Here is a 27,992-nt window from a genome sequence, read left to right as displayed (position 1 = left end):
CATCACAGCTGTTCAACAACAGATAACAGTCTGTGCTACTAAATTCACCACCAACCTGAATGTGTTTGTGCTCACATCAATGTTTGTTTCTATTTCTATCACACAGCAGCTTCAGCCGAGCCGTCGATTGGCAGCGGCGGCCTTATCTGTGCGCCGCAGGGGCTGATGGGAGCTCTGAGGACCTGTTAGAAACCACGTGGCCCTCGTCTGATCTCGCAGCTCGTCCTCGTTTGGCCTCAGCTGCGTCAGAGCGCCACTTCTCCCCAGGTTCACCAGAGGAAACACCACTGCACAAAATGCTTTTCCTCCCAGCTGCTGCTCTGTGCTGTCTGTGTTCAGGTGAGTGTTTCCAGCCAATCAGGAGCCAACAAAGTCCACCTGGAACAAACACTGTCACACTGACCTTCATCTATCTGTCTGCTTCTCTACAGCGCTGGTTGCCATGGCAGCACAGCTGATTCAGGACGATTTAACATTGACCAGGAGAGTTGATGATAAAGTCTCCTTCAGCTGTCGAGGAACTGACCAGTGTGACGTTGATGATGATGTAGACTGGTACCAGAAGAAAGACACAGAAACATTTAGATTGTTTCTGCGTATTGACAAGAGCAGTTGTACCATAACTGAGAGGTACGATCATCCTCAGCAAGACGATTTCTCAGCTGTGAATAAAATGAACGGCTGTGAGTTGGAGATCCAGAAAGTTAAACTCCTTCATTCAGCCACCTACTACTGCTCCTGTTATGTCGCCCACAGTGAGAAATGATGCGAGCAGCCTGAACAAAAACCAACAGATGAACAGACGTCAAACAGTGTTTGTGACAGGAAGAGAGCAGTAAACCACAGCCCAGGTTCACATATTTCACCTCCATCTCAGCGACAGTCACAAACACACTGAACTGAGGATTTATTTCATATTATATTTATTTATATTTTGATCAGATATTCCAGCAGGTTTATTGTTGTTTCACACAGTGAGGAAAAAGGACACAAACACAAACACAATGATAAAATAAAGAGGAAAATAATTCAATGACAAAACTCAAACATGATCCAGATGAATCAGTAAAACAACAAACATACTTCAGAATATTTCAATAAAATGATCTCAAACATAATCAAATGTTTACAGCCCAACGTCCTGCTGCTGAATAAAGTCCATCCGTCCCTCACAACACTAATGTCTCTGAATGAAAACACTTCCAGCAGCACTTGTTGTTTAACACCTTTCAGCAGATTTCACCACATCATTTCACTTTATTACATTTTAAAAGACAAATCTTGGACACATGTCAGCTCAGGACTTTGTCCTTCTAGCAGCGGCTTATTAGGACGCTCGTCTTGTTGGACACGTTTCCATCAGTTTCCTGTGGATGTTTCTGCCTCCCAGAGGATGAACCCTAACATTTATGGTGACCTCCTGACCTTTCCTCTAGCGCCACCATCTGGACAAAAGTGTCTCCAGACCGACACTTCAGCATCTGGAAAGTTAATGACTTGATTTTGAATCAACTGACTGAAACTTTAAAGAATGAAACACTTTGTAACATTTAAAGCTGCACAAGTCAAGATTTTATATGAACAGAGGCTGAAATGACTTTGTGTCATCAAGGGCCGACTGGTCATTGGGAGAACCAGGAGGTTTCCCAGTGGCCGTTACACAAACTGATGCAGTCAACAAACAAACACAAACAAACAAACATACACAGACACACACATGCTACTTGTTTAGCGGCTGAACGACAGTCTGTCACTGCCGCTGCTGCTCATCGCTCTGTGGCTCAGGGGCTGTGTGCTTTGTGCTCCTGAGTTATCAAGCTGCTGAAGAGCAGGCTCAGAGGCTGTGGACAGTGAACGCAGCACATCGTCATCGCTAACCATACCCAACCACCTCATGTCTCACTCACATAAGAGACCAGCTGACATTATCATCATGAACGTGAACAACAAACATGGCTGTTGTTAGTACTCACCGCTGTCCAGCTAGCATGTTAGCATTGGGAACTTTGGCTGCACTTTCTCTGCCATTCTTGTGCCACTAGCTCGCTAACAGCTTTAGCAAACATCACCTCGCCCTGTGGAAGACTCCGGTCATACGCAGTGATGCAGAGTGCAAAGGTCAGAGTGCGAGCAGACAGACAGGTACGTATGTAGACAGACAGGTAGCCTGTCCAATCATTTCATACGGGTCAAACAGAACCATTGGACGGGCTTATTAGAGCCTGCAGCAGCCACAGATACTGGATTTATTTTCTGGTATTTGTCAGAGCGTTTGATTTATTGATTGCTGTCGGGATGTTCACAGATTTTCTATCAATGTAACAAAACTGCTTCTAGAATAACTGAGCGACCCGAGTTTGAACAGAGAGCATTCAGAATCCTGTCAAACTGACAGAATGGCAGGATTCAGAGGACAAATGGTCCAGAGGGAGTCAGAGAAAACTTCTTCAAGCAAAGGGCAAAGGGGTTGCTGTGGCTCAGGAGGTAGAGCGGGTCGTCTAGTAATCGGAAGGTCACTGGTTTGAATCCCGGCTCCCCTCAGCTACATGTCGTAGTGTCCTTGAGCAAGATACTGAACCCCAAATTGCTCCTGATGACCAGTTGGCACCTTGCATGGCAGCCTCCGGCATCAGTGTATAAATGTGTGTGTGAATGGGTGAATGTGGCAAGTATTGTAAAGCGCTTTGAGCTGTCAGTAGACTGGAAAAGCCTTATAGAAATGCAAGACCATTTACCAAGGTCCAAAAGATCATCATCTGTAACCTGCGTTGTAGCAACAATATGTAGAGATGTGTATTTTGTGGGATTTGCCAACACAACTGTGTGAATACAAATTCCAGGTTTCTGTAACAATTTGTCAGATGTAATGAAACGTTACGTTTTAACTACAAACAAAACACTCAAAGTTTGAACAAGTGCTTCACACAACACAGCTCTGCGTCTGTCTGCAGACTTTTATTTAGTGAAACTGTCTCTGACCACTAAAAGCCAGTCTGAGACTCTGTCTTTTGTCTTTTGTCTCTCGCTCGGTCACTGTCTCTGTCTCTGCTCTTAATTTCCTGTCAGCGTCCTCTTCTGTCTCTTCATCTTTGTCATGATGTCCATGGAGGCTGCTGAGCCCGGTTCTGTTGCCCGTTCCGGCCCCGGACCTAAAGCCCTCCTCCTCCTGGCGGTCTGAAGCTGCTGTGACAGTGGTGTAAACACCAACACTCCCCGGCGGTGCTCCGAGCAGAGTCAGCTAGCAGAGCTAAGTCGTAGCTAACGTTAGCATCAGGTGGAGGCAGAGCAGCCGGAGGACATCAGAGGGAAAACCACAAAACATTTTCTCCATAAAATATGATCCAGTTGGACTAAAGTCACTGATATGGTGCTGTGTGTGATGTGCTGCTGTAAAGAGTTACACACTGTGATGCTCCCCGCTCACCACAGTTACATAATGCAGAGACAAGTGATAGGAGGGCGGAGTGGCTGAGACAGAGACACCATTCACTCTGTTACAAATCACAGGGACATTACAATGATTTTGTAACCCACTCCTTCTGCACCCACTGCCTCCCTCTACACCCCCTGGGACTCTGCGCTGTGTTTCTGATGTGTGCTATCAAAGCAGGTTCTGGATTGTGGTTCTGACCTGCTAGAACTTTATTGGCTCACAATAACAACTCTTGTCTGTGCTGCTGAACACCACAGTGGCTCCTTGCTCCAGAGCCTGACAGGGTAGTGCAAAGTCAGCTTTCAATGGAAAAATACATTCAAGTACAAACAAAAACAGAAACTCTGAAAACAATTCAAATATTTTAAAGATAAAGATTTCTGTGGATGTAAATTGAGCTCTAGCATGCTAACCAGCTAGCTCTCATATCATTTCAGCTGGGACATGTTGACATGTATGTGAAGGCAGGTTTGCTCCTCAGCCTGATAAGTCAACAAAGTAAACTCACAAAATGTCCAGATAGAAAATATTTTGACACCTTTTTTCCTCACAAACAGAAAAACACAACTGTACACCTTCTGAATTCAAGTTTCTGTCACACTGATGTTCTTAGTGGAGAGTAGAGGAGCCAGATGCAGACACGGGACACACAGAAAGTTATAATCAACACAAATTAACTTCACGAGGAACAAAACAAGGCAGAAGAGTCGAGGTCTCAGGCAGATCGTCTGGAGGCTGGTGAGGAGGGGAAAGAGACCTCAGGTGGGCTGCCTCGGGGCAGGACACATGTGGAGCTGTAGACCTCAGGACAATGGACACAGCAGGTCTGGAGGGTGAAGGCCTGGACGCTGGCCACACAGATGGAGCCACACTGGAGGCTGGGCTGGGAAACAACCAGACTGGTGGAGCCGCTCTGCAAGACGACCCTGAAGGCCCATGGTGCTGGTGGAGCAGCTCTAGAGGACTGGTGGGACCGGTGGTAAAGGAGGGATCTCTACAGGGGCGGCCGACCAATAGAGGGCGAGAGGGCGTCGCCCTCCTTGAGCCACAAAAAAAAAAGAAAATGATAAATGTAATTTATTATTATCATCATCTTCAGTATTATAATTTTCTTCATGAATGATTAAACTCTACCAGCTTTTACAACAGTGTGTCCTGTTTCTGAACACCTTATCAAACCAGTTGCAGCAGCAGCCATGTCTGTCCCTTTAGGGAGATTTCAGTCTGGTTGAAAAACGTCCAGACGCTCTGATCAACTTCCATTCTGAAGCTTTTAGGCTCAGCAATGCACCTCTATGGCTTCCTGGAGGCTTCACTAACACGTTTTCTTGGATGGTCCTCTTTCCAACCTGGAATGTTTTTCTTCTGACTTTGTTGATTTCATTTGCTTCATCAGCTCTTATTGTGGAAACAACATGGCCACTACATAGAAGATGTGATGAATTTTATTGCTGAGATGGTTTCAACAACACGTTGACAGAGGTTTCCACTAAAATATTGCTCTACGGTCGGAGGCTCATGTCTCTGATTATTCTGACACCACGGTCAAGTCAACATGGCTAACGTTACCACAACTCAGAGGAGGACACATAACACATGAACACATCAACAAATAAAGGAACACTTCATCCTTCAGTTCATCACAAACGTTCAACATCAACACATCTGGAGATTCATGGTTTTCACTGGACAGGAAGGTGATGAAAAACTGTAATCTGAAAAGTTAAAGTAACTAAAGCTGTCAGACAAATGTAGTGGAGTAAAAAGTCAAGTATTTGTCTCTGGGTAGAAGCATAAAGTAGCATCAAATGGAAATATTCAAATAAAGTGAGTCAATTGAATTTAAATTGAACATTCCCAACACTGCATTTATATCTCCTCAACAGTTGAACTGTAAATAGTTTTATTAATTGCACATTATCAGGCCCAGTGCCACTGTCCTTTATTTGGCTCTAAGATGTAGTTACCTTTACATCTAAAGGTGTCTTGAGGGTGAACTCATGAATGTGACCCATCTGTTGATGATCACTGTGTAATGTTCATCCAAACTGTACAAATAGTTCACTGCAACATGACAATATCAGCTGCCTTCATTTACCTAAGTCACCTCAGACATCATCACAACAGTTGCCCCCCTGAGAGATTTGGCAGGAGCTGCCACTGGAGCTGGTGGAGCTGTCAGAGTCAGGAAAACAAGAGGTTACAGAACCACAGCCACAGGAGACTGATTCAGCACAGGAACTGGAGACAGCTGCAGCTCAGCTCAGACAGGTTGCTGCAGAACAGGAACAGAGGACTGCTGCAAGGCAGAGCAGGAGGCCGGCAGCTGGAGGTCTGGACGGGCATCAGGAAAGACCACTGGTCCGGCTCTGGAGCAAGTCTGCTGACCCGCCGATAGGGAAGCAGGAACAGGTGTCAACTGGGCCACCAACTGAGGACCAGGAACTGGTGGACCTGCTGGTGGCTCTGGATAAAAAGTCAGAATCAACAAAGTCAATGAATGAAGTTCATCCTCTGGGGACCAAGAATGTCTGTAGAAATGTCATGTCAGTCCATCCATCCATCCTTTGGTCCAGGTCCAATCCATGTGGACTAAAGTAGTGGAGCGACAGACATCAGCATCCATAGAGCAACACTGCTAGTGTGTCTAAAAAGACAATAAAAGAAGAGACAGTCATGTTGATATGAACATTAGAGAAACACATCATGGAGCTGAAATATGATCCTGCTTCATCATTTGGACTCGTTCACCTCAGCCGACACGTTCAACAGCACACAGGTTTTTGTATTACGCTGTCTCACTGTGGGAGACTACTGGATGTTTGGCTCTGGAACTAAACTGTTTGTAACAGGTGAGAATAAAGCTTCATTTTCCTTCAGTTGTTTTATTGAACAAGTTGAAAATGTGTGTTTAATGAGTTTCTGCTGCTTCAGGCTTTACATGTTAGTTTGTTCATAATTAGTAGAGAATTCTTGCAGCCATTCAGCTATTGTTACATAAAAAGGTTCATAACTCCTGAAAAGATGTTTAAATCTCACTGCACAACTGAAGTTCTTCTTTATTTCTGCAGAAGATCAAACTGATTCATATAGAAAAAGTCTGATATTGACAATGTTACAAATATACAGTATTTGATCCTCTCAGTAATTCAGCACCATCTCTTGTTTTTATAAAACAACATCATATATGATATTAAACATCATTTAATATATGTCAGGAAATGTATCTGAAAAACATATAACTTTAAATATGTTGTACAGGATAATTAATAAGTCTTTATTAAATGGTCAAATGTATTTTATATGATGGTACATATGTCTTTTAGTGTGAGAAATATTTATACATGAAGGAAACACATACTGAATATGATATTACCATAAATGTAAAATATGGATATTATTTATATGTTTCAACATATGATATAAGATGACACACACATATATGTGTTTGTATGTTAAAACACCTTTGATGTAAATATATAAAATAAATAGTAAATGAGGCTGAATATAATTTAAAATACTTAAAAGTTAAAATATTTTGTAAACATATGATGGTAAATATTGTGTTTTAGATACTGCACATGTTGTGATTTCATTAAGACATATTATATTTTTTATCTTATATTATATCACAGTAATTAGATTATAAATTAAACTTACTATAGTAAATTTAAATGGTCAAACTGCAACATGACAATTGTATTTTATATGATGGTACATTTTTCTTTTAGTGTAAGATATATTTATATGCGAAGACAAACAGATACTGAATGTGACATCATAATAAATATAAAATATACCATTTATACTAAAATATAGAAAACGTTTTTTTTAAAATGATATATGATGATATACAATGGCACATGCAAATATGTATTTTTTAAGTTGATCGACTTTTAAATAATTTATGTAATATATTCATTATATATATTCAACTTTATTTCAGTTATTTTAAAGTAAATGTATTTGCAGTGTGTGATATAATATAGTGATTTATGTTATGTTATGTTATGTTGTCATATTTAATTTAATCATACGTGAAGTTCCTGTCAAGGATAAATAAATTCTTACCTTTCTTCATATTATATTACAAAGCAGTCGTTCTTCATATTTGACATATCTGAACATATTGTAATTGTGTATGAATGTAAAAATATTTTATGTTATGAAATTATTGGAGTACCGATTTGTTTTTCGTTAGCGGCTGGACTAAAGTACACGCTGGTAAATCTGTAACATGTTACACATGTTGTAATTTAAAAATGTATTTCATGGTAAAATGTATGTTAACATAATATTTAATAAGCTATTAACTTTCATAATATAGATGAATTGTCCTGCAGGGACCAACAAAGTTTTACCTTCTTTTAAATTAAATTACATCTTTTTTCACATTAGTCATATGAAAACATGTATTTGTAATTGTGTATTAAGTGTAAATATTAATGAAAAACATGAAATTCAAGATGCATTTTTTAAAAATGTTTATAATATGTGGTGGATATTGTAAACATTAAAATGGCGGCAGGTACTAAACTTGAGGGTAAATATGTCCGTTATTATAATATGTCTTTTATCATGATACACATGAAGATTTTCCATTGTATGAAAATATGATGTTATATTATTATTATTAGTAATAGTCATAATAATGATGAATGTGCACATTGAAAGAAAGAAGTGCTGAACACATGATGTTGTTTGTCCCCATATAACATATGATGACATGACATGATGAGTGTGTTTGATGTGCAGGTGAATCCAGTCTATGTGTTGGACTTTGTGCTGTATTGATGAGTAGTTTAGTGATCAGAGTCCATGTAGTTTCCAGGATCACACTGAATGCAGTGCAGTGCTGTAAGCTGCTGTTGACTGTGTCAATGTGTGTCTGTGCTGCTTGTTGCTGCTGTCAAACTTCAGGTGAGCAGGTAGTGAAGCCCGTGGTGAGCGTGTACCCAGCAGCATCCAGAGCCCACCTGGAGGGGAACAGCTCCCTGCTGTGTGTGGCCTCAGCCATGTTTCCTCCTCTGGTCCGGTTCTCCTGGAACAGACGAAAGGAGAATGAGGAGGAGTGGCTCCCTGCTGAGGGAGAGCAGCTGGAGCTCAGAGAGTCGGGACGCACCGCCGCCATCTTGCTGGTTGACGGGGACGCTCTCTACACGTATAAATACCGCTGCTCCGTCCAGCACGAGGGGGGCACAGTGGAGGCCCAAACAGAACAAGGTAATGAAGGCTTGGTGACTGTGTTCAGCAGTGATTCAGCTCCATGTGGAGACGCTGTCAAAGAGAGCAGAGGAGCAGAGGACTGACATTTCTTTTGGCCTCCTCTTCTGTTTCAGAGGTTCCAGCTCCAGCAGCCTCCTGTCCTCCAGAGAGAGAGCCAGCAGACCTGCCAGCTCTGCAGCAAGCCGACTGTAAGATCTTGATAAAGCAGAAAGTCAAATCCTGTTCAGGGCCCCTAAAAAGCTCGTTGGGGCCCTGACTCGTTGTATTTAATAAGGGCCTTTAAGCTTTCATTCAAATTGTAGCTGACCCCTGTCTTCATGTAAAGACGGTTGTCCCGTCTGGAAAAGTCCAAGTTCTACTGATGAAAATGTGATGATATTCTGATGAAATTAACTGTCTGTGTGTCTGTCTGTGTGTCTGTGTGTCTGTCTGTGTGTCTGTGTGTCTGTCTGTGTGTCTGTGTGTCTGTCTGTGTGTCTGTGTGTGTGTCTGTCTGTCTGTCAGTGTCCTTCCAGTCTCAGTGCAGGGTGAAGCTACTCTGTGTGCTCTACACAGTGCTGATAGTGAAGAGTCTGGTGTACTGCTGTGGACTCTCTCTGCTGATGATCCTCTGAAACAAGGGACCGTCCACCAACTGCACACATGCTGACTGACTGTTTTCTGCTCGCCTTTTCTCACCATCAAATCTCATCAGTTCATCTCATTGATCACTTTGATCAGCAGTCACAAATGTCAATTTTCATGTTTTGTGGTTGGTTGTAAAATGTGTCTTTTTATGCACAGGTTAGATACAGTCATCCTACATATATAAATACATATATACACACATATTTGCAGTGACTGAGTATAAATTCTGTGGTATAGTGTTATTTCCATCTGCTAGTTTATTTCCACTTTGAATTGTAACTTGTATAATAATAGAAAATGAAGCTGAATCATTAGCTGTCTGCTAGATATTTGATTGTTTTAGTATTTTTCTCTTCTTGTCTTTCTTTTTAATACATTATGCAGAGTGTGGCAGCTTTGTTAAATTCTCTCAGTGTAACATTCTCAATAAAGTGAAAAATCACAGTGTGTTTTAGAAACAGACTTGTTTTTATGGATTTCAGTTTGGCTTCAGAGCAACAGTCAGAAACAGAATCAACTTCATGGGCCATGTATGTTGACACCTACAAGTCATTTGACTCTGGTTGTAAGTAGCTCTCAATATACTTTCACACAGCAGCAAGAACAAATGTACAGGAAGATGTGAATATAAGCATACAGCTAAACAAGGACAACAAAGCTAAAGAAAGAGAAGCAAACAGAAACATATAGCTATTATATACAAGTCAGTAGGTGAGGCTGTGCCACCAGGTTCAGTGCTGAGCCCCTTTTATAATTGTGTCAGTGTGGATGTAAAACTCTACGCTGATGACACTGTTGTTTACACACATGAACAAACAGCAGAGCGAGCTGCTTTGAGAAGAATCAATAAAACAGTATCAACAGATCTCCTTTTATTTCAGCTTCTCAGCTCCCAGGTTTGTCTCCCAGGTGAATAAGACAGATGAACGCTCAGACAGTGAGTACTGAGCGCTGTTGTAACTGTCATTGTGTTGTTCATGTGAACAAGTGCAGCTAACGGTGAGAAGGCTGCAGAGCAGAAACCCACACAGCCCGTCTGCTGCAGGAAGGAAGTGCTGGTTGGCTCTCAACAGTTTTTTATGAGTCCTAATAACCACTGAGAACAGATTCACATCTGCTGCTGTACACACTCATCAACTCCTCTCCCTCTCTGGTCTGGTTTGTCTTTTCTTTTGTTGTCTGGAAGCCTTTTTTCCACTGAGCCCTCCACCCACACAAAGTTGAACTGAGCCCAGAGACCAACAGTGACCCCCCACCTGGAGCTCACGTCCATGGACTTTATTCATGGTGATTTTAGCCATCAAAGCTTCACTTTACAGTTCACACTTGGTGTTGATGAGAGCCAACAAGTCCTCATAGAAAACTGACAAAAGGCTTCTTTGTCAGCGGCCTCCAAAACAACACATCTGAGTGTTTTCTGATCTGACGCCTCAGTGGTTCATGTCTGGTGAGGATGTGTCTGTCACACTATCTGGTTGGAGGAGCTCGTTCATGCAAACACATTCTTGTTCATGTGCAGCAGCTCAAAGAGCTTTTTGATCAAATAGTCCAAGAAGTGAGGAGCTCCAGGAGCTAGACTCAGGAACTAAATCAGGAGCTTTAGTCTGTTCCTGTCAGCATTTTCACAGCACAAACAACTGTCAAATAAAGGCTTTAAACACAGAAGCTGTGCTGTGATGTCATTATTTACACTCACTTATTACTGATGCATTTTACAAGTCAGTTTTCCTGTTTGTTACAGTCGAGCAAACTGAGAGAGGTCAACCTAACAAACACAGACAGGAAACTAAGAGAAATGAGACTGAAGACTAAAATCAACTCCACTGTTCAACTTGAGAACAAAACTCACTGACTCATCCTGAATGTTCTGAGATGGTTCAAGTTAATACTATAGCAACACCATGTGACAGTGTTTTTATGTGTCTCACTTTATTTCTGCTTCTATGTTGTTATATGTTCATGAATAAATATGATATTTAGATCAAATATTCAGTTTGAATGAAGAATGGTTTGATTTGTGTTCAACACCTGTTCAGAATATTAGAAAATATTTCCTTCACACAGGAAATGACACCACCTTAAATATTCTGTGAGGTTACTCTGCAGACTAGTTTATAAATGTAATGTGTTCATATTATTTTCTGTGAGTTTATTATGTGTTTTCTATAACTATACTGTCTTATCTTAACATTATTTAGGTGGAGGCCTCAGATCAGCCCTCTGGGTTTTCTGCCTCTTCCTGCACTGTTTATTATTATTTTTAAATTGTGCAAAATAAAACTGAAACGTCTCAAGAAAACACTGATATGAATCCAGGTGAGACGTTGAAGGTAAAAATTTATAATTCTCCTCTGTTTAATAACATCCACATCAAAGATGTTCACTGAAATGATTCACAGTTTGTCTCATCGAGAAAAGAAAAGGCACAAAAATGTTTCAGGTTATTTTATTAAAACTGGGCATTGAATCAAAGAATAAGACAAAGAGACAATCATAAAGAATAAAAGTACTACTGTTATTACTGATAAAAATAAGAAAGAGAAAACTGAATTTTATTTATAAAACAGATTTTGCTAAATGTTCTGAACAGTCAATAAAATTGAGATGAAGCAAAAAGCAAAGTTCAACATTTGGATGAAAAACAGGAAGTGAAGCTGAAAACACGAAGAAAATCAATAGAAATATTCAATGTTGAGTCTAAAACCAGCTTCATATTATAAAACTAGTGACAGGTGTTGTGGGAGTTCTCAGTCAGCCTGTTATCTTCTGATCAGATCTCAGTTGTGGATTCAGAATGAAGTTCTCCTGAGATCACTGACAAACATCAGCGTTGGGATCGTTTCATACCAGAGTTGCGTTTCGCCCTGAACTCTGCGCTCAATGAAGCCGCTGGCTTTACCCCAGCTGAGCTGCTGCTGAGAGGCTGTTTGAAGGGACCTTTGACGAGAGCTGTGGAGCCCTCGTCTCAGGTCCCACCTGCTCTGAAAAATGTCCAAGCTGCCGTCGAGTCAAATCTGAAACAGGCTCAAAGCTCCAACACAAACAGACGACGTTTCACTCACGAGGAGAAAGACGGTCTGGATGAAGGCCCGTCCCTCGTCCAAGGCTTCCTAAAATGACACGGCTGAACAGGTCCGCCAGTCTCATCAGCTGTGACCTGACGTCCGTTTCCTACAACGTGATTGGTTGATGCCGTCATCAGCAACGCGAAGACTCAAAAAATCGACCTCGTCTTGAAATGATGATGTTGATTTTTGGCCGTAGTACTGATGACATCAACATCAGTTCATAATGAATCACACCAAATAAACAAAATAAGTGTGTAAAGACCTTAATCTGAACAATCTGCAACAGATTAAACAGTCAGTATTTTTAATATAAAGGAGAATAATTTATTAAACAACATCCATCAGATAAAACCTACAACATTAACTTCTATAATAAATCAGAGACTTGTTCATGATATATATTCTCTATAATACTACATATATACACGCAAAGCAAAACATATATTCACTTCATAATTATTCATCATAAATTCAATACATTTTTAATGTTGTTTGCCAAATATGAAAATGTTAATTTACTTTCTGAGACAATAAATATATTTTATACTGAAATAAATGTTTTTCTTTATTTCTTATCAGGTCAAATGTGTTTACCAGCGTATGATAGGAACAACAATAATGCCAGTAATACTCCTCATTTACTGCTGTGTGTTTTTTATCCACTAGATGTCACTGTGGGTCAGAGCTTCATCGTGTCGTCATGGCGACCGTCATCAGCATCACGTGGATGTCCCTGCACTTCCTGTGAGCGACCACAGGGTGGTGGTGTTTCTCTGTGATGTTTAATGTCAGCACCAGCAGCAAACACAGAAATCCAGCATGTGATCAACTCCTTCCAGTGGTTCTGGTGCTCCTTCCAGGGAACAGCACCAGAACCACTGCTTCACATATGAGGAGCACAGCTGGACTTCAACTCTTCTGAAGCCTCCGCTGGCTTCGTCTTTACAAACTAACCCTCTGAACTTTATCTGACGTTCTGCTGGAGATCCCAAAGTTTACACGAATACCAAATGTGTCAGGCTGGATTTTGGGGAAATGTGTGTAAAATGATGCAGCAGACATGTTGAAATGATCCATTTGATGGAGTCTTGGCTTTGAATCTTTCACTCAGTGAAACATCGTGTAGCTTTAATGAAGAGACTGAACAACAGGAGACACAATAAACTAAATTCACCACCAACCTGAATGTGTTTGTGCTCACATCAATGTTTGTTTCTATTTCTATCACACAGCAGCTTCAGCCGAGCCGTCGATCGGCAGCGGCGGCCTTATCTGTGCGCCGCAGGGGCTGATGGGAGCTCTGAGGACCTGTCAGAAACCACGTGGCCCTCGTCTGATCTCGCAGCTCGTCCTCGTTTGGCCTCAGCTGCGTCAGAGCGCCACTTCTCCCCAGGTTCACCAGAGGAAACACCACTGCACAAAATGCTTTTCCTCCCAGCTGCTGCTCTGTGCTGTCTGTGTTCAGGTGAGTGTTTCCAGCCAATCAGGAGCCAACAAAGTCCACCTGGAACAAACACTGTCACACTGACCTTCATCTATCTGTCTGCTTCTCTACAGCGCTGGTTGCCATGGCAGCACAGCTGATTCAGGACGATTTAACATTGACCAGGAGAGTTGATGGAGACGTCTCCTTCAGCTGTCGAACTGACCAGTGTGACGTCAATAATAATGTATTCTGGCTCCAGAAGAAAGACACAGAAACATTCAGAGACCTTCTGGGTATTGACAAGAGCAGTTGTACCATAACTGAGAGGTACGATCATCCTCAGAAAGATGATTTCTCAGCTGTGAATAAAACGAACGGCTGTGAGTTGAAGATCCAGAAAGTTAAACTCCTTCATTCAGCCACCTACTACTGCTACTGTGGGAAGAGTGCTCCCCACAGTGAGAAATGATGCGAGCAGCCTGAACAAAAACCAACAGATGAACAGACGTCAAACAGTGTTTGTGACAGGAAGAGAGCAGTAAACCACAGCCCAGGTTCACATATTTCACCTCCATCTCAGCCACAGTCACAAACACACTGAACTGAGGATTTATTTCATATTATATTTATTTATATTTTGATCAGATATTCCAGCAGGTTTATTGTTGTTTCACACAGTGAGGAAAAAGGACACAAACACAAACACAATGATAAAATAAAGAGGAAAATAATTCAATGACAAACTCAAACATAATCCAGATGAATCAGTAAAACAACAAACATACTTCAGAATATTTCAATAAAATGATCTCAAACATAATCAGATGTTTACAGCCCAACGTCCTGCTGCTGAATAAAGTCCATCCGTCCCTCACAACACTAATGTCTCTGAATGAAAACACTTCCAGCAGCACTTGTTGTTTAACACCTTTCAGCAGATTTCACCATCATTTCACTTTATTACATTTTAAAAGACAAATCTTGGACACACGTCAGCTCAGGACTTTGTCCTTCTAGCAGCGGCTTATTAGGACGCTCGTCTTGTTGGACACGTTTCCATCAGGTTCCTGTGGATGTTTCTGCTTCCCAGAGGATGAACCCCAACATTTATGGTGACCTCCTGACCTTTCCTCTAGCGCCACCATCAGGACAAAAGTGTCTCCAGACCGACACTTCAGCATCTGGAAAGTTAATGACTTGATTTTGAATCAACTGACTGAAACTTTAAAGAATGAAACACTTTGTAACATTTAAAGCTGCACAAGTCAAGATTTTATATGAACAGAGGCTGAAATGACTTTGTGTCATCAAGGGCCGACTGGTCATTGGGAGAACCAGGAGGTTTCCCAGTGGCTGTTACACAAACTGATGCAGTCAACAAACAAACACAAACAAACAAACACAAACAAACACACACAAACAAACAAACATACACAGACACACAGAAACAAACAAACAAACAAACAAACATGGCCACAAAGGTCACATGTTTAAGGAGTATTTCAGTGCTTTTGTTGAAGAGTTGGAAAACCTACAACTCCCAGAATGCACTGCGCAGCACTGAATCTGTGTCTCGTTTGACAGATTGACACAGAGACTCAATCCACTTCTGTACTCTTTGTGTCCGGAGAGGCCAGACGGACTAAATGTACAAGTCAATGGTAGTTTGAACAATATGTATTAAAGTTGGGGTCGGTAAGAGCCACACTTTCTCAGGTGTGTGCTTTATGCTAACGTTAGCTGCTACAGGAGTGCGTTGCTGCCGCAGCAGCTCTGTTATTGGCTCAGGGGGTCTGTGCGTGTGCTTTGTGCTACTTGTTTAGCGGCTGAACGACAGTCTGTCACTGCCGCTGCTGCTCATCGCTCTGTGGCTCAGGGGCTGTGTGCTTTGTGTTCCTGAGTTATCAAGCTGCTGAAGAGCAGGCTCAGAGGCTGTGGACAGTGAACGCAGCACATCGTCATCGCTAACCGTACCCAACCACCTCATGTCTCACTCACATAAGAGACCAGCTGACATTATCATCATGAACGGAACAACAAACATGGCTGTTGTCAGTACTCACCGCTGTCCAGCTAGCATGTTAGCATTGGGAACTTTGGCTGCATTTTCTCTGCCATTCTTGTGCCACTAGCTCGCTAACAGCTTTAGCAAACATCACCTCGCCCTGTGGAAGACTCCGGTCATACACAGTGATGCAGAGTGCAAAGGTCAGAGTGCGAGCAGACAGACAGGTACGTATGTAGACAGACAGGTAGCCTGTCCAATCATTTCATACGGGTCAAACAGAACCATTGGACGGGCTTATTAGAGCCTGCAGCAGCCACAGATACTGGATTTATTTTCTGGTATTTGTCAGAGCGTTTGATTTATTGATTGCTGTCGGGATGTTCACAGATTTTCTATGAATGTAATAGAACTGCTTCTAGAATAACTGAGCGACCCGAGTTTGAACAGAGAGCATTCAGAATCCTGTCAAACTGACAGAATGGCAGGATTCAGAGGAAAAATGGTCCAGAGAGAGTCAGAGAAAACTTCTTCAAGCAAAGGTCCAGAAGATCATCATCTGTAACCTGCGTTACAGCAACAATATGTAGAAATGTGTATTTTGTGCGATTTGCCAACACAACTGTGTGAATACAAATTCCAGGTTTCTGTAACAATTTCTCAGATGTAATGAAACATTACGTTTTAACTACAAACAAAACACTCAAAGTTTGAACAAGTGCTTCACACAACACAGCTCTGCGTCTGTCTGCAGACTTTTATTTAGTGAAGCTGTCTCTGACCACTAAAAGCCAGTCTGAGACTCTGTCTTTTGTCTTTTGTCTCTCGCTCGGTCACTGTCTCTGTCTCTGCTCTTAATTTCCTGTCAGCGTCCTCTTCTGTCTCTTCACCTTTGTCATGATGTCCATGGAGGCTGCTGAGCCCGGTTCTGTTGCCCGTTCCGGCCCCGGACCTAAAACCCTCCTCCTGGTGGTCTGAAGCTGCTGTGACAGCGGTGTAAACACCAACACTCCCCGGCGGTGCTCCGAGCAGAGTCAGCTAGCAGAGCTAAGTCGTAGCTAACGTTAGCATCAGGTGGAGGCAGAGCAGCCGGAGGACATCAGAGGGAAAACCACAAAACATTTTCTCCATAAAATATGATGGACTAAAGTCACTGATATGGTGCTGTGTGTGATGTGCTGCTGTAAAGAGTTACACACTGTGATGCTCCCCGCTCACCACAGTTACATAATGCAGAGACAAGTGATAGGAGGGCGGAGTGGCTGAGACAGAGACACCATTCACTCTGTTACAAATCACAGGGACATTACAATGATTTTGTAACCCACTCCTTCTGCACCCACTGCCTCCCTCTACACCCCCTGGGACTCTGAGCTGTGTTTCTGATGTGTGCTATCAAAGCAGGTTCTGGATTGTGGTTCTGACCTGATAGAACTTTATTGGCTCACAATAACAACTCTTGTCTGTGCTGCTGAACACCACAGTGGCTCCTGGCTCCAGAACCTGATAGGGTAGTGCAAAGTCAGCTTTCAATGGAAAAATACATTCAAGTACAAACAAAAACAGAAACTCTGAAAACAATTCAAATATTTTTAAAATAAAGATTTCTGTGAATGTAAATTGAATGCTAGCATGCTAACCAGCTAGCTCTCATATCATCTCAGCTGGGACATGTTGACATGTATGTGAAGGCAGGTTTGCTCCTCAGCCTGATAAGTCAACAAAATAAACTCACAAAATGTCCAGATAGAAAATATTTTGACACCTTTTCTCCTCACAAACAGAAAAACACAACTGTACACCTTCTGAATTCAAGTTTCTGTCACACTGATGTTCTTAGTGGAGAGTAGAGGAGCCAGATGCAGACACGGGACACACAGAAAGTTATAATCAACACAAATTAACTTCACGAGGAACAAAACAAGGCAGAAGAGTCGAGGTCTCAGGCAGATCGTCTGGAGGCTGGTGAGGAGGGGAAAGAGACCTCAGGTGGGCTGGCCTCGGGGCAGGACACGTGGAGCTGTAGACCTCAGGACAATGGACACAGCAGGTCTGGAGGGTGAAGGCCTGGACGCTGGTGACACAGATGGAGCCACACTGGAGACTGGGCTGGGAAACAACCAGGACTGGTGGAGCCGCTCTGCAGGACGACCCTGAAGGCCGTGGTGCTGGTGGAGCAGCTCTAGAGACTGGTGGGACCGGTGGTAAAGGAGGGATCTCTACAGGGGCGGCCGGCCAATAGAGGGCGAGAGGGCGTCGCCCTCCTTGAGCCACAAAAAAAAAAGAAAATGATAAATGTAATTTATTATTATCATCATCTTTAGTATTATAATTTTCTTCATGAATGATTAAACTCTACCAGCTTTTACACAGTGTGTCCTGTTTCTGAACACCTGATCAAAACCAGTTGCAGCAGCAGCCATGTCTGTCCCTTTAGGGAGATTTCAGTCTGGTTGAAAATCGTCCAGATGCTCTGATCAACTTCCATTCTGAAGCTTTTAGGCTCAGCAATGCACCTCTATGGCTTCCTGGAGGCTTCACTAACACGTTTTCTTGGATGGTCCTCTTTCCAACCTGGAATGTTTTTCTTCTGACTTGTTGATTTCATTTGCTTCATCAGCTCTTATTGTGGAAACAACATGGCCACTACATAGAAGATGTGATGAATTTTATTGCTGAGATGGTTTCAACAACACGTTGACAGAGGTTTCCACTAAAATATTGGTCTACGGTCGAAGGCTCATGTCTCTGATTATTCTGACACCACGGTCAAGTCAACATGGCTAACGTTACCACAACTCAGAGGAGGACATATAACACATGAACACATCAACAAATAAAGGAACACTTCATCCTTCAGTCCATCACAAACGTTCAACATCAACACATCTGGAGATTCATTTTACCTGAGTCACCTCAGACATCATCACAACAGTTGCCCCCCTGAGAGATTTGGCAGGAGCTGCCACTGGAGCTGGTGGAGCTGTCAGAGTCAGGAAAACAAGAGGTTACAGAACCACAGCCACAGGAGACTGATTCAGCACAGGAACTGGAGACAGCTGCAGCTCAGCTCAGACAGGTTGCTGCAGAACAGGAACAGAGGACTGCTGCAAGGCAGAGCAGGAGGCCGGCAGCTGGAGGTCTGGACGGGCATCAGGAAAGACCGCTGGTCCCGGCTCTGGACCAAGTCTGCTGACCCGCCGACAAGGAAGCGGGAACAGGTGTCGACCGGCCCCACCAACTGAGGACCAGGAACTGGTGGACCTGCTGGTGGAGCTAGATACAAAGTCAGAATCAACAAAGTCAATGAATGAAGTTCATCCTCTGGGGACCAAGAATGTCTGTAGAAAATGTCATGTCATGTCAGTCCATCCATCCATCCTTTGGTCCAGGTCCAATCCATGTGGACTAAAGTAGTGGAGCGACAGACATCAGCATCCATAGAGCAACACTGCTAGTGTGTCTAAAAGACAATAAAGAAGAGACAGTCATGTTGATATGAACATTAGAGAAACACATCATGGAGCTGAAATATGATCCTGCTTCATCATTTGGACTCGTTCACCTCAGCCGACACGTTCAACAGCACACAGGTTTTTGTATTACGCTGTCTCACTGTGGGAGGACACGAGGTATCGATACCTGATCTTTGGCTCTGGAACTAAACTGTTTGTAACAGGTAAGAATGAAGCTTCATTTTCCTTCAGTTGTTTATTGAACACGTTGAAAATGTGTTTTTAATGAGTTTCTGCTGCTTCAGGCTTTACATGTTAGTTTGTTCATAATTAGTAGAGAATTCTTGCAGCTGTGCAGCTATTGTTACATAAAAAGGTTCATAACTCCTGAAAAGATGTTTAAATCTCACTGCACAACTGAAGTTCTTCTTTATTTCTGCAGGAGATCAAACTGATTCATATAGAAAAAGTCTGATATTGACAATGTTACAAATATACAGTATTTGATCCTCTCAGTAATTCAGCACCATCTCTTGTTTTTATAAAACAACATCATATATGATATTAAACATCAAATATATGTCAGGAAATGTATCTGAAAAACATATAACTTTAAATATGTTGTATAGGATAATTAATAAGTCTTTATTAAATGGTCAAATGTATTTTATATGATGGTACATATGTCTTTAGTGTGAGATATATTTATACATGAAGGAAACACATACTGAATATGATATTACAATAAATATAAGATATGGATATTATTTATATGTTTCAACATATGATATAAGATGACACACACATATATGTGTTTGTATGTTAAAACACCTTTGATGTAAATATATAAAATAAATAGTAAATGAAGCCGAATATGATTTAAAATACTTAAAAGTTAAAATATTTTGTAAACATATGATGGTAAATATTGTGTATTAGATACTGCACATGTTGTGATTTCATTAAGACATATTATATTTTTTATATTATATTATATTACAGTAATTAGATTATAAATTAAAATCGCTATAATAAATGTAAATGGTCAAACTGCAACATGACAATTGTATTTTATATGATGGTACATTTTTCTTTTAGTGAGATATATTTACACATGAAGACAAACACATACTGAATATGACATCACAATAAAATAAATATAATAATTATACTAAAATATGAAAAGCCTATTATAAAAATGATATAGGAGATATACACATTCAAATATATATTGTTTTTTTGTTGATTGACTTTTAAATAATTGATATAATATAGTCATAAATAATTCACCTGACAATTTAAACAGAAATAAATTAATAATGCCGAACTTAATTTCAATAATTTCATTTTAAAAGTAAATGTATAAGTGTGTGATATAATATGATGATTTCCATAGAGCAGATTATAATATATTGATTTATGTTATGTTAATGTTATGTTGTCATATTTAATTTAATCATAAATAAAGTTCCTCTCAAGGATAAATAAATTCTTACCTTTCTTCATATTTTATTACAAAGCAGTCGTTCTTCATATTTGACATATCTGAACATATCAATGTAATTGTGTATGAATCTAAAAATATTGAGAAAAAAGGTTATGAAATTATTGAAGTACTGATTTGTTTTTCTTTAGCAGCTGGACTAAAGTACACGCTGGTAAATCTATAACATGTTACACATGTTGTAATTTAAAAATGTATTTCATGGTAAAATGTATGTTAACATAATATTTATAAGCTATTAACTTTGATAATATAGATGAATTTTTCCTGCAGGGACCAACAAAGTTTTACCTTCTTTTAAATTAAATTACGTCTTTTATTCACATTAGACACATGAAAACATGTAGTTGTAATTGTGTATTTAAGTGTAAATATTAATGAAAAACACGAAATTCGAGATGCATTTTTTTAAAAATATTTATAATATGTGGTGGATAATGTAAACATTAAAATGTCAGCAGGTACTAAACTTGAGGGTAAATATGTCCTTTATTATAATATGTCTTTTATCATGATACTCATGAAGATTTTCCATCGTATGAAAATATGATGTTATATTATTATTAGTAAACGTCATAATAATGATGAATGTCCACATTGAAAGAAAGAAGTGCTGAACACATAATGTTGTTTGTCCCCATATAACATATGATGACATGACATGATGAGTGTGTTTGATGTGCAGGTGAATCCAGTCTATGTGTTGGACTTTGTGCTGTATTGATGAGTAGTTTAGTGATCAGAGTCCATGTAGTTTCCAGGATCACACTGAATGCAGTGCAGTGCTGTAAGCTGCTGTTGACTGTGTCAATGTGTGTCTGTGCTGCTTGTTGCTGCTGTCAAACTTCAGAGCAGGTAGTGAAGCCCGTGGTGAGCGTGTACCCAGCAGCATCCAGAGCCCACCTGGAGGGGAACAGCTCCCTGCTGTGTGTGGCCTCAGCCATGTTTCCTCCTCTGGTCCGGTTCTCCTGGAACAGACGAAAGGAGAATGAGGAGGAGTGGCTCCCTGCTGAGGGAGAGCAGCTGGAGCTCAGAGAGTCGGGACGCACCGCCGCCATCTTGCTGGTTGACGGGGACGCTCTCTACACGTATAAATACCGCTGCTCCGTCCAGCACGAGGGGGGCACAGTGGAGGCCCAAACAGAACAAGGTAATGAAGGCTTGTGACTGTGCTCAGCAGTGATTCAGCTTCATGTGGAGACGCTGTCAAAGAGAGCAGAGGAGCAGAGGACTGACATTTCTTTTGGCCTCCTCTTCTGTTTCAGAGGTTCCAGCTCCAGCAGCCTGTCCTCCAGAGAGAGAGCCAGCAGACCTGCCAGCTCTGCAGCAAGCCGACTGTAAGATCTTGATAAAGCAGAAAGTCAAATCCTGTTCAGGGCCTCTAAAAAGCTTGTTGGGGCCCTGACTTGTTGTATTTAATAAGGGCCTTTGAGCTTTCATTCAAATTGTAGCTGACCCCTGTCTTCATGTAAAGACGGTTGTCCCGTCTGGAAAAGTCCAAAATCTACTGATGAAAATGTGATGATATTCTGAAGAAATTAACAGTCTGTGTGTCTGTCTGTGTGTCTGTCTGTGTGTCTGTCTGTCTGTCTGTCTGTCTGTCTGTCTGTGTGTCTGTCAGTGTCCTTCCAGTCTCAGTGCAGGGTGAAGCTGCTCTGTGTGCTCTACACAGTGCTGATAGTGAAGAGTCTGGTGTACTGCTGTGGACTCTCTCTGCTGATGATCCTCTGAAACAAGGGACCGTCCACCAACTGCACACATGCTGACTGACTGTTTTCTGCTCGCCTTTTCTCACCATCAGATCTCATCAGTTCATCTCATTGATCACTTTGATCAGCAGTCACAAATGTTTTCATGTTTTGTGGTTGGTTGTAAAATGTGTCTTTTTATGCACAGGTTAGATACAGTCATCCTACATATATAAATACATATATACACATATATATATCTGCAGTGACTGAGTATAAATTCTGTGGTATAGTGTTATTTTCATCCTCTAGTTTATTTCCACTTTGAATTGTGACTTGTATAATAATAGCAAATGAAGCTGAATCATTAGCTGTCTGTTAGATATTTGATTGTTTTAGTATTTTTCTCTTCTTGTCTTTCTTTTTAATACATTATGCAGAGTGTGGCAGCTTTGTCAAATTCTCTCAGTGTAACATTCTCAATAAAGTGAAAAATCACAGTGTGTATTTTAGAAACAGCCTTGTTTTTATGGACTTCAGTTTGGCTTCAGAGCAACAGTCAGAAACAGAATCAACTTCATGGGCCATGTATGTTGACACCTACAAGTCATTTGACTCTGGTTGTAAGTAGCTCTCAATATACTTTCACACAGCAGCAAGAACAAATGTACAGGAAGATGTGAATATAAGCATACAGCTAAACAAGGACAACAAAGCTAAAGAAAGAGAAGTGAACAGAAACATATAGCTATTATTTACAAGTCAGGAGGTGAGGCTGTGCCACCAGGTTCAGTGCTGAGCCCCTTTTATAATTGTGTCAGTGTGGATGTAAAACTCTACGCTGATGACACTGTTGTTTACACACATGAACAAACAGCAGAGCGAGCTGCTTTAATTTAATTGTAGTATTTTTAATCCCACAAGGGGAAATTCTTTTTATCACTCACATACACAGTGTATAGAGGAGATGAGTGAAGGGGCTGCCACATGCACAGCGCCCAACGAGCAGTGTTAGGGGTTGGTGCCTTGCTCAAGGGCACCTTGGCAAATGCCCAGGATGTGAACTAGCATTCTCCATTACTAGTCCACATCATACTTTTTTGGTCCGAGTGGAACTTGAACCGGCCACCTTTGAGTCCCCAAGCCAAGTCCCTATGGACTGAGCCTGAGTATTGCCGCCCCCTTTGAAGCTACAGCTGCTATAAAATGATCACACAGCAGCTTCATCAGTCGGCCTCCAGTTTGAAGGTTGGTAGGTCTTACAGCTTTTCCACCACAATCATTCAGTGTATTTTGACAGCAGTCACACACCATCACACAATACATGAGTGTAGATGAGTTTGTAAGTCAGAAAACAACAGCCGTGAAGCTTAAAAACAGGCTTCATGCCACAATATGGTGTCACATATGGAGCGGTGTGAGTGAAGCACAGACAGCTGCACTGATACAAACTGAAGCTCTGACGGCTCTGACAGCAGCTTTCTGATCAGCTGGAACCTCATTACGAGACCTGAGGTGAACCAACATGGACGCTCCACTTCTGCCTCATGAACTCAAACAGATGTTTTTATTGAAACAACAAGATGACTTTCTCTCTGTGGTTTGTGTTTCTGTCTGAGTTGTTTGTATTCTGTCACTCTGATCGATGAGAACAGACGGATGATATGTTTCTGTAAATGTTACAGTCGTGGAGTCGCTGCTTCAAATCCTCTCGTGGTCATTGAAACACTTTGAGGGCGAAAAGTTTGAATTTGTCTGAAATTGTATTTTTTACAGAGGAGAAATTTATGAGATGATGGAAGATATCAGAAACACCAACATTTAACAATTGTTTCTTTCTTTAGCTGCAAAAACAATTTGAGAACATGAGAAAAAATATTATTAATTATTAACCATGATGTACAAATCATGTATTATCGTATATTATTGACATATTACTACACATTATTATTATATATATGAACAGTTTGTTTATATTGTGTTTTAGTAGTAATTCAATAATCAAATTGAGTGAAATATGAGAACATGAACCTTTACACACACTGACTAATATACAGTAAATGTGGACTTTTTTAATTTCTCTTTTATTTTAGCTGAAAATTAAACATTTTTTTGCTCCATTCTTCAAAATAAGCTCAAGGATGTTTCATGTACACTAGATGTTTATGTAGTTTTGCATGTATAGCACATGTTTTCACGTGTTTGCTGTTGTATTCACTAAATATTTTAAAACAATTTTACTTTTTGCATGTGTATCTATTTTCAGTATTATTTGTATGATGGTGTGTCCGTCTCCCAGGTGAATAAGACAGGTGAAAGCTGAGACAGTGAGTACTGAGCGCTGAAATCAAACTGAAGTTCCTGGAATTATTCTTTAACTGGAGTCCATGGCTGTAACTGTCATTGTGTTGTTCATGTGAACAAGTGCAGCTAACGGTGAGAAGGCTGCAGAGCAGAAACCCACACAGCCCGTCTGCTGCAGGAAGGAAGTGCTGGTTGGCTCTCAACAGTTTTTATGAGTCCTAATAACCACTGAGAACAGATTCATATCTGCTGCTGTACACACTCATCAACTCCTCTCCCTCTCTGGTCAGGTTTGTCTTTTCTCTTTTTGTCTGGAAGCCTTTTTTCCACTGAGCCCTCCACCCACACAAAGTTGAACTGAGCCCAGAGACCAACAGTGACCCCCCACCTGGAGCTCACATCCATAAATATAATCAAGTACTATAGCTATTGGTATTTTTTCTTCTCATTCATAATATAACAACAAACGGCAGCTGATGTGCTTAGTTTTCTACAAATATTTTCTGAGATGAAGCTCTAGTGAAAGTTCAGTCAGTGAAAGCAGGTCATTGCCGTGTTGGGACCCACAGATGAAGTCGTTCAAAATGGACTCTAAACTGAACTTGCCAGCTGCACTTCCAGCAGGCCCGAAGAACTTCTCCACACAGCAGTGACATGAGGTCCTGCTAGTATTCCAGCTCAGTTAGCACCAGCAGCTGCAAAGGAAAGCTTGCCAGCTAACACCACAATCTGAAGAACACAAAGCAAGTTGCTATCCCTGCAAAGGAAAGGAGCGACCAGTTTCCTCTAACTACCTTCTTTCATCGGACATTGCACAGCAAGAACAGAAGTTTTCAACACTGGGATTACAACATTCTCCTGCCTGGCTCATCAGCCAAAGAACCACCAGCACTTTTTCTTCAAAGACTGGTAACGTTGAATTGGGCCTAGAGAGCACACAGCACAGCATAGCAACAAACTATCTTCTCTGACCTGGCACAATCAGAAAACCGACAGTTCAGTACCTTTTTATGAGACTGATTTATTGAATTGGCTATCTTTTCCCTTCTGTAAGGGTGGTGCTCCCGAGGCAATCTAATGTAAAATTAGATCTTATTATTTATCATAATTAAAAGGAGCAAAGGGAACAGTGTCTTGTGTGTATTCAAAATTGCACATGACAACAACAGTGTTCCGCCACAGTTTGTTCAAGCCTTGTGCAGCTTTGAACACTCGGTGACGTTGTCTTCCAAGAGATCGCGTCAGCCATCTTGGCTCTCTCTCTTCACGCCCATCCTTTTTTGTCTCTCTCTCTCTCTCTCTCTCTCTCTCTCTCTCACACACACACACACACACACACACAGCGTGCTTGTTTGTTGCTTGAGCTTGTTTTATTGTTTTAGTTTCATAGTTGAGCTACTGTAGTTGAATGATAGATTTTTGTCGATTGAAGTATTATTGATTATTGATCAATTTGTTAACATTAATAAATTCTATTATATTGTACAGAGCAGTTTCTGTGATTATTTTATGCATGTTTTGTGGTAATTGCTGTTTGTGTCAGTGCTCAGATTCATTTTCTTCACTGTTCCTTTAAATGTAAATATTTTACAAATATTTACATTCAAAGTGAAACCTTCTTTTAAGACTGATTTTGGTTTGGTTATTGGTCCCTGATTCCAGGGTCGTGCCCTGTTTTAATGATTTGATTATTAAATTTGATTAATTTAATTAAAATAATTATACCTGCCCTACCACCAATTCAAACAATGGTGCCCCGTGTGTGGTAATCGTAAAGAAATTAAGCACTCATAACTTGCCAAATATATTCAATTTTGGTTTGTAGATTGCTGTAGTGTAGGAGTGGTAAGTTTTTCTTTTAGCCCTAAATAGTTTCAAATATTTCAATTCTGAGGTTGCTAACACTATTAACTTGGCTATTACTCCCCCAGAGGTGCTGAAGCCCCGTTATTAACATCCCAACAGGATAGGTTGCATGAGAGTAATTAGCATAACACCTACTGACAGGTAGGATTGTGAGTCCCAGGTAAAGCCTCTCAACTGTGCATCAGCGTCAGCAACACAGCAGCCCTTCACATAATTTATTGAACCCACTGGCTGTCGCCGCTACTTCAGTAAAATGAGTAGACAAAACCCCAGTGTGACAGTAGCCAGTGCTCCTCATGAGTCAGATGACCCAGTCCTGCAGGATATGGTCGCTGGTCTCCTCTGCCTCTCCATAGAGGATAGAGGCCACCTAAATGGCTGTAACATAAGCACCAGCGATGAGAAATTACAGGAACTATGTCAATGACCCGACTGGAAAGCTGCAACTCACCACACCAGAGGTGCTTGGTCAAATAGCACTACTGTACCAGCGCAAAGCCCAGCTGCAAGCCACAGCGAACCAAGAACAGCTTGCCCAGCTGCAGAGTGACAACTCCCGCCTGCAACAAAAGGTCCAGGCCGGGAAAGATGAGACCTCCCAGACACAGGTTGGAGTTCAACAGACAGATTACCTCCAATACAGACACATGCAAGCCAACCCATTCTAGTGGTAATGGCTGGTTGTGATGGTCAGTGGTCGGATTCATTTCCTTCACTGTTCCTTTAATTCTAAATATTTTACAAATATTTACATTTAAAGTGAAACCTTCTTTTAAGACTGATTTTGGTTTGGTTATTGGTCCCTGATTCCAGGGTCGTGCCCTGTTTTAATGATTTGATTATTAAATTTGATTAATTTAATTAAAATAATTATACCTGCCCTACCACCAATTCAAACAATGGTGCCCCGTGTGAGGTAATCATAAAGAAATTAAGCACTCATAACTTGCCAAATATATTCAATTTTGGTTTGTAGATTGCTGTAGTGTAGTAGTGGTAAGTTTTTCTTTTAGCCCTAAATAGTTTACATGCTATTTCAATTCTGAGGTCACTAACATAATACATTTAAAGTGAAACCTTCTTTTGACAGTTTTTGGTTGTGGTTATTGGTCCCTGATTCCAGGGTGGTGCCCCGTTTTAATGATTTGATTATTAAATTTGATTTATTTAATTAAAATAATTATACCTGCCCTACCACCAATTCAAACAATGGTGCCCCGTGTGAGGTAATCGTAAAGAAATTAAGCACTCATAAGTTGCCAAATATATTCAATTTTGGTTTGTAGATTGCTGTAGTGTAGTAGTGGTAAGATTTTCTTTTAGCCCTAAATAGTTAACATGCTATTTCAATTCTGAGGTCACTAACATAATACATTTAAAGTGAAACCTT

At 41.0% G+C, this 27,992-nt stretch overlaps 2 protein-coding genes across 2 annotated transcripts; both read left to right on the top strand.

The window, feature by feature from the left end:
* Positions 1–296: 296 nt before the first annotated feature.
* On the top strand, positions 297–9,730 carry LOC141016642 (immunoglobulin lambda-1 light chain-like). The gene is made up of 6 exons (XM_073491132.1): positions 297–339; positions 432–755; positions 6,244–6,285; positions 8,354–8,656; positions 8,773–8,847; positions 9,164–9,730. Exons 1-6 carry the CDS (start codon positions 297–299, stop codon positions 9,271–9,273), a joined length of 897 nt encoding a protein of 298 aa, XP_073347233.1. The 3' UTR covers positions 9,274–9,730.
* A 4,046-nt stretch (positions 9,731–13,776) lies between these two features.
* On the top strand, positions 13,777–22,935 carry LOC141016575 (immunoglobulin lambda-1 light chain-like). The gene is made up of 6 exons (XM_073491031.1): positions 13,777–13,819; positions 13,912–14,230; positions 19,424–19,464; positions 21,595–21,894; positions 22,010–22,081; positions 22,366–22,935. The coding sequence occupies exons 1-6, from the start codon at positions 13,777–13,779 to the stop codon at positions 22,473–22,475; spliced, it is 885 nt and encodes a 294-aa protein (XP_073347132.1). The 3' UTR covers positions 22,476–22,935.
* Positions 22,936–27,992: the final 5,057 nt, after the last annotated feature.

Source organism: Pagrus major, chromosome 21, assembly GCF_040436345.1.
Source record: "Pagrus major chromosome 21, Pma_NU_1.0".
Taxonomy (NCBI): Eukaryota; Metazoa; Chordata; class Actinopteri; order Spariformes; family Sparidae; genus Pagrus; species Pagrus major.
The sequence above is the reverse complement of the archived record's forward strand: the minus strand, read 5'-3'. Positions and strand labels throughout refer to the sequence as shown.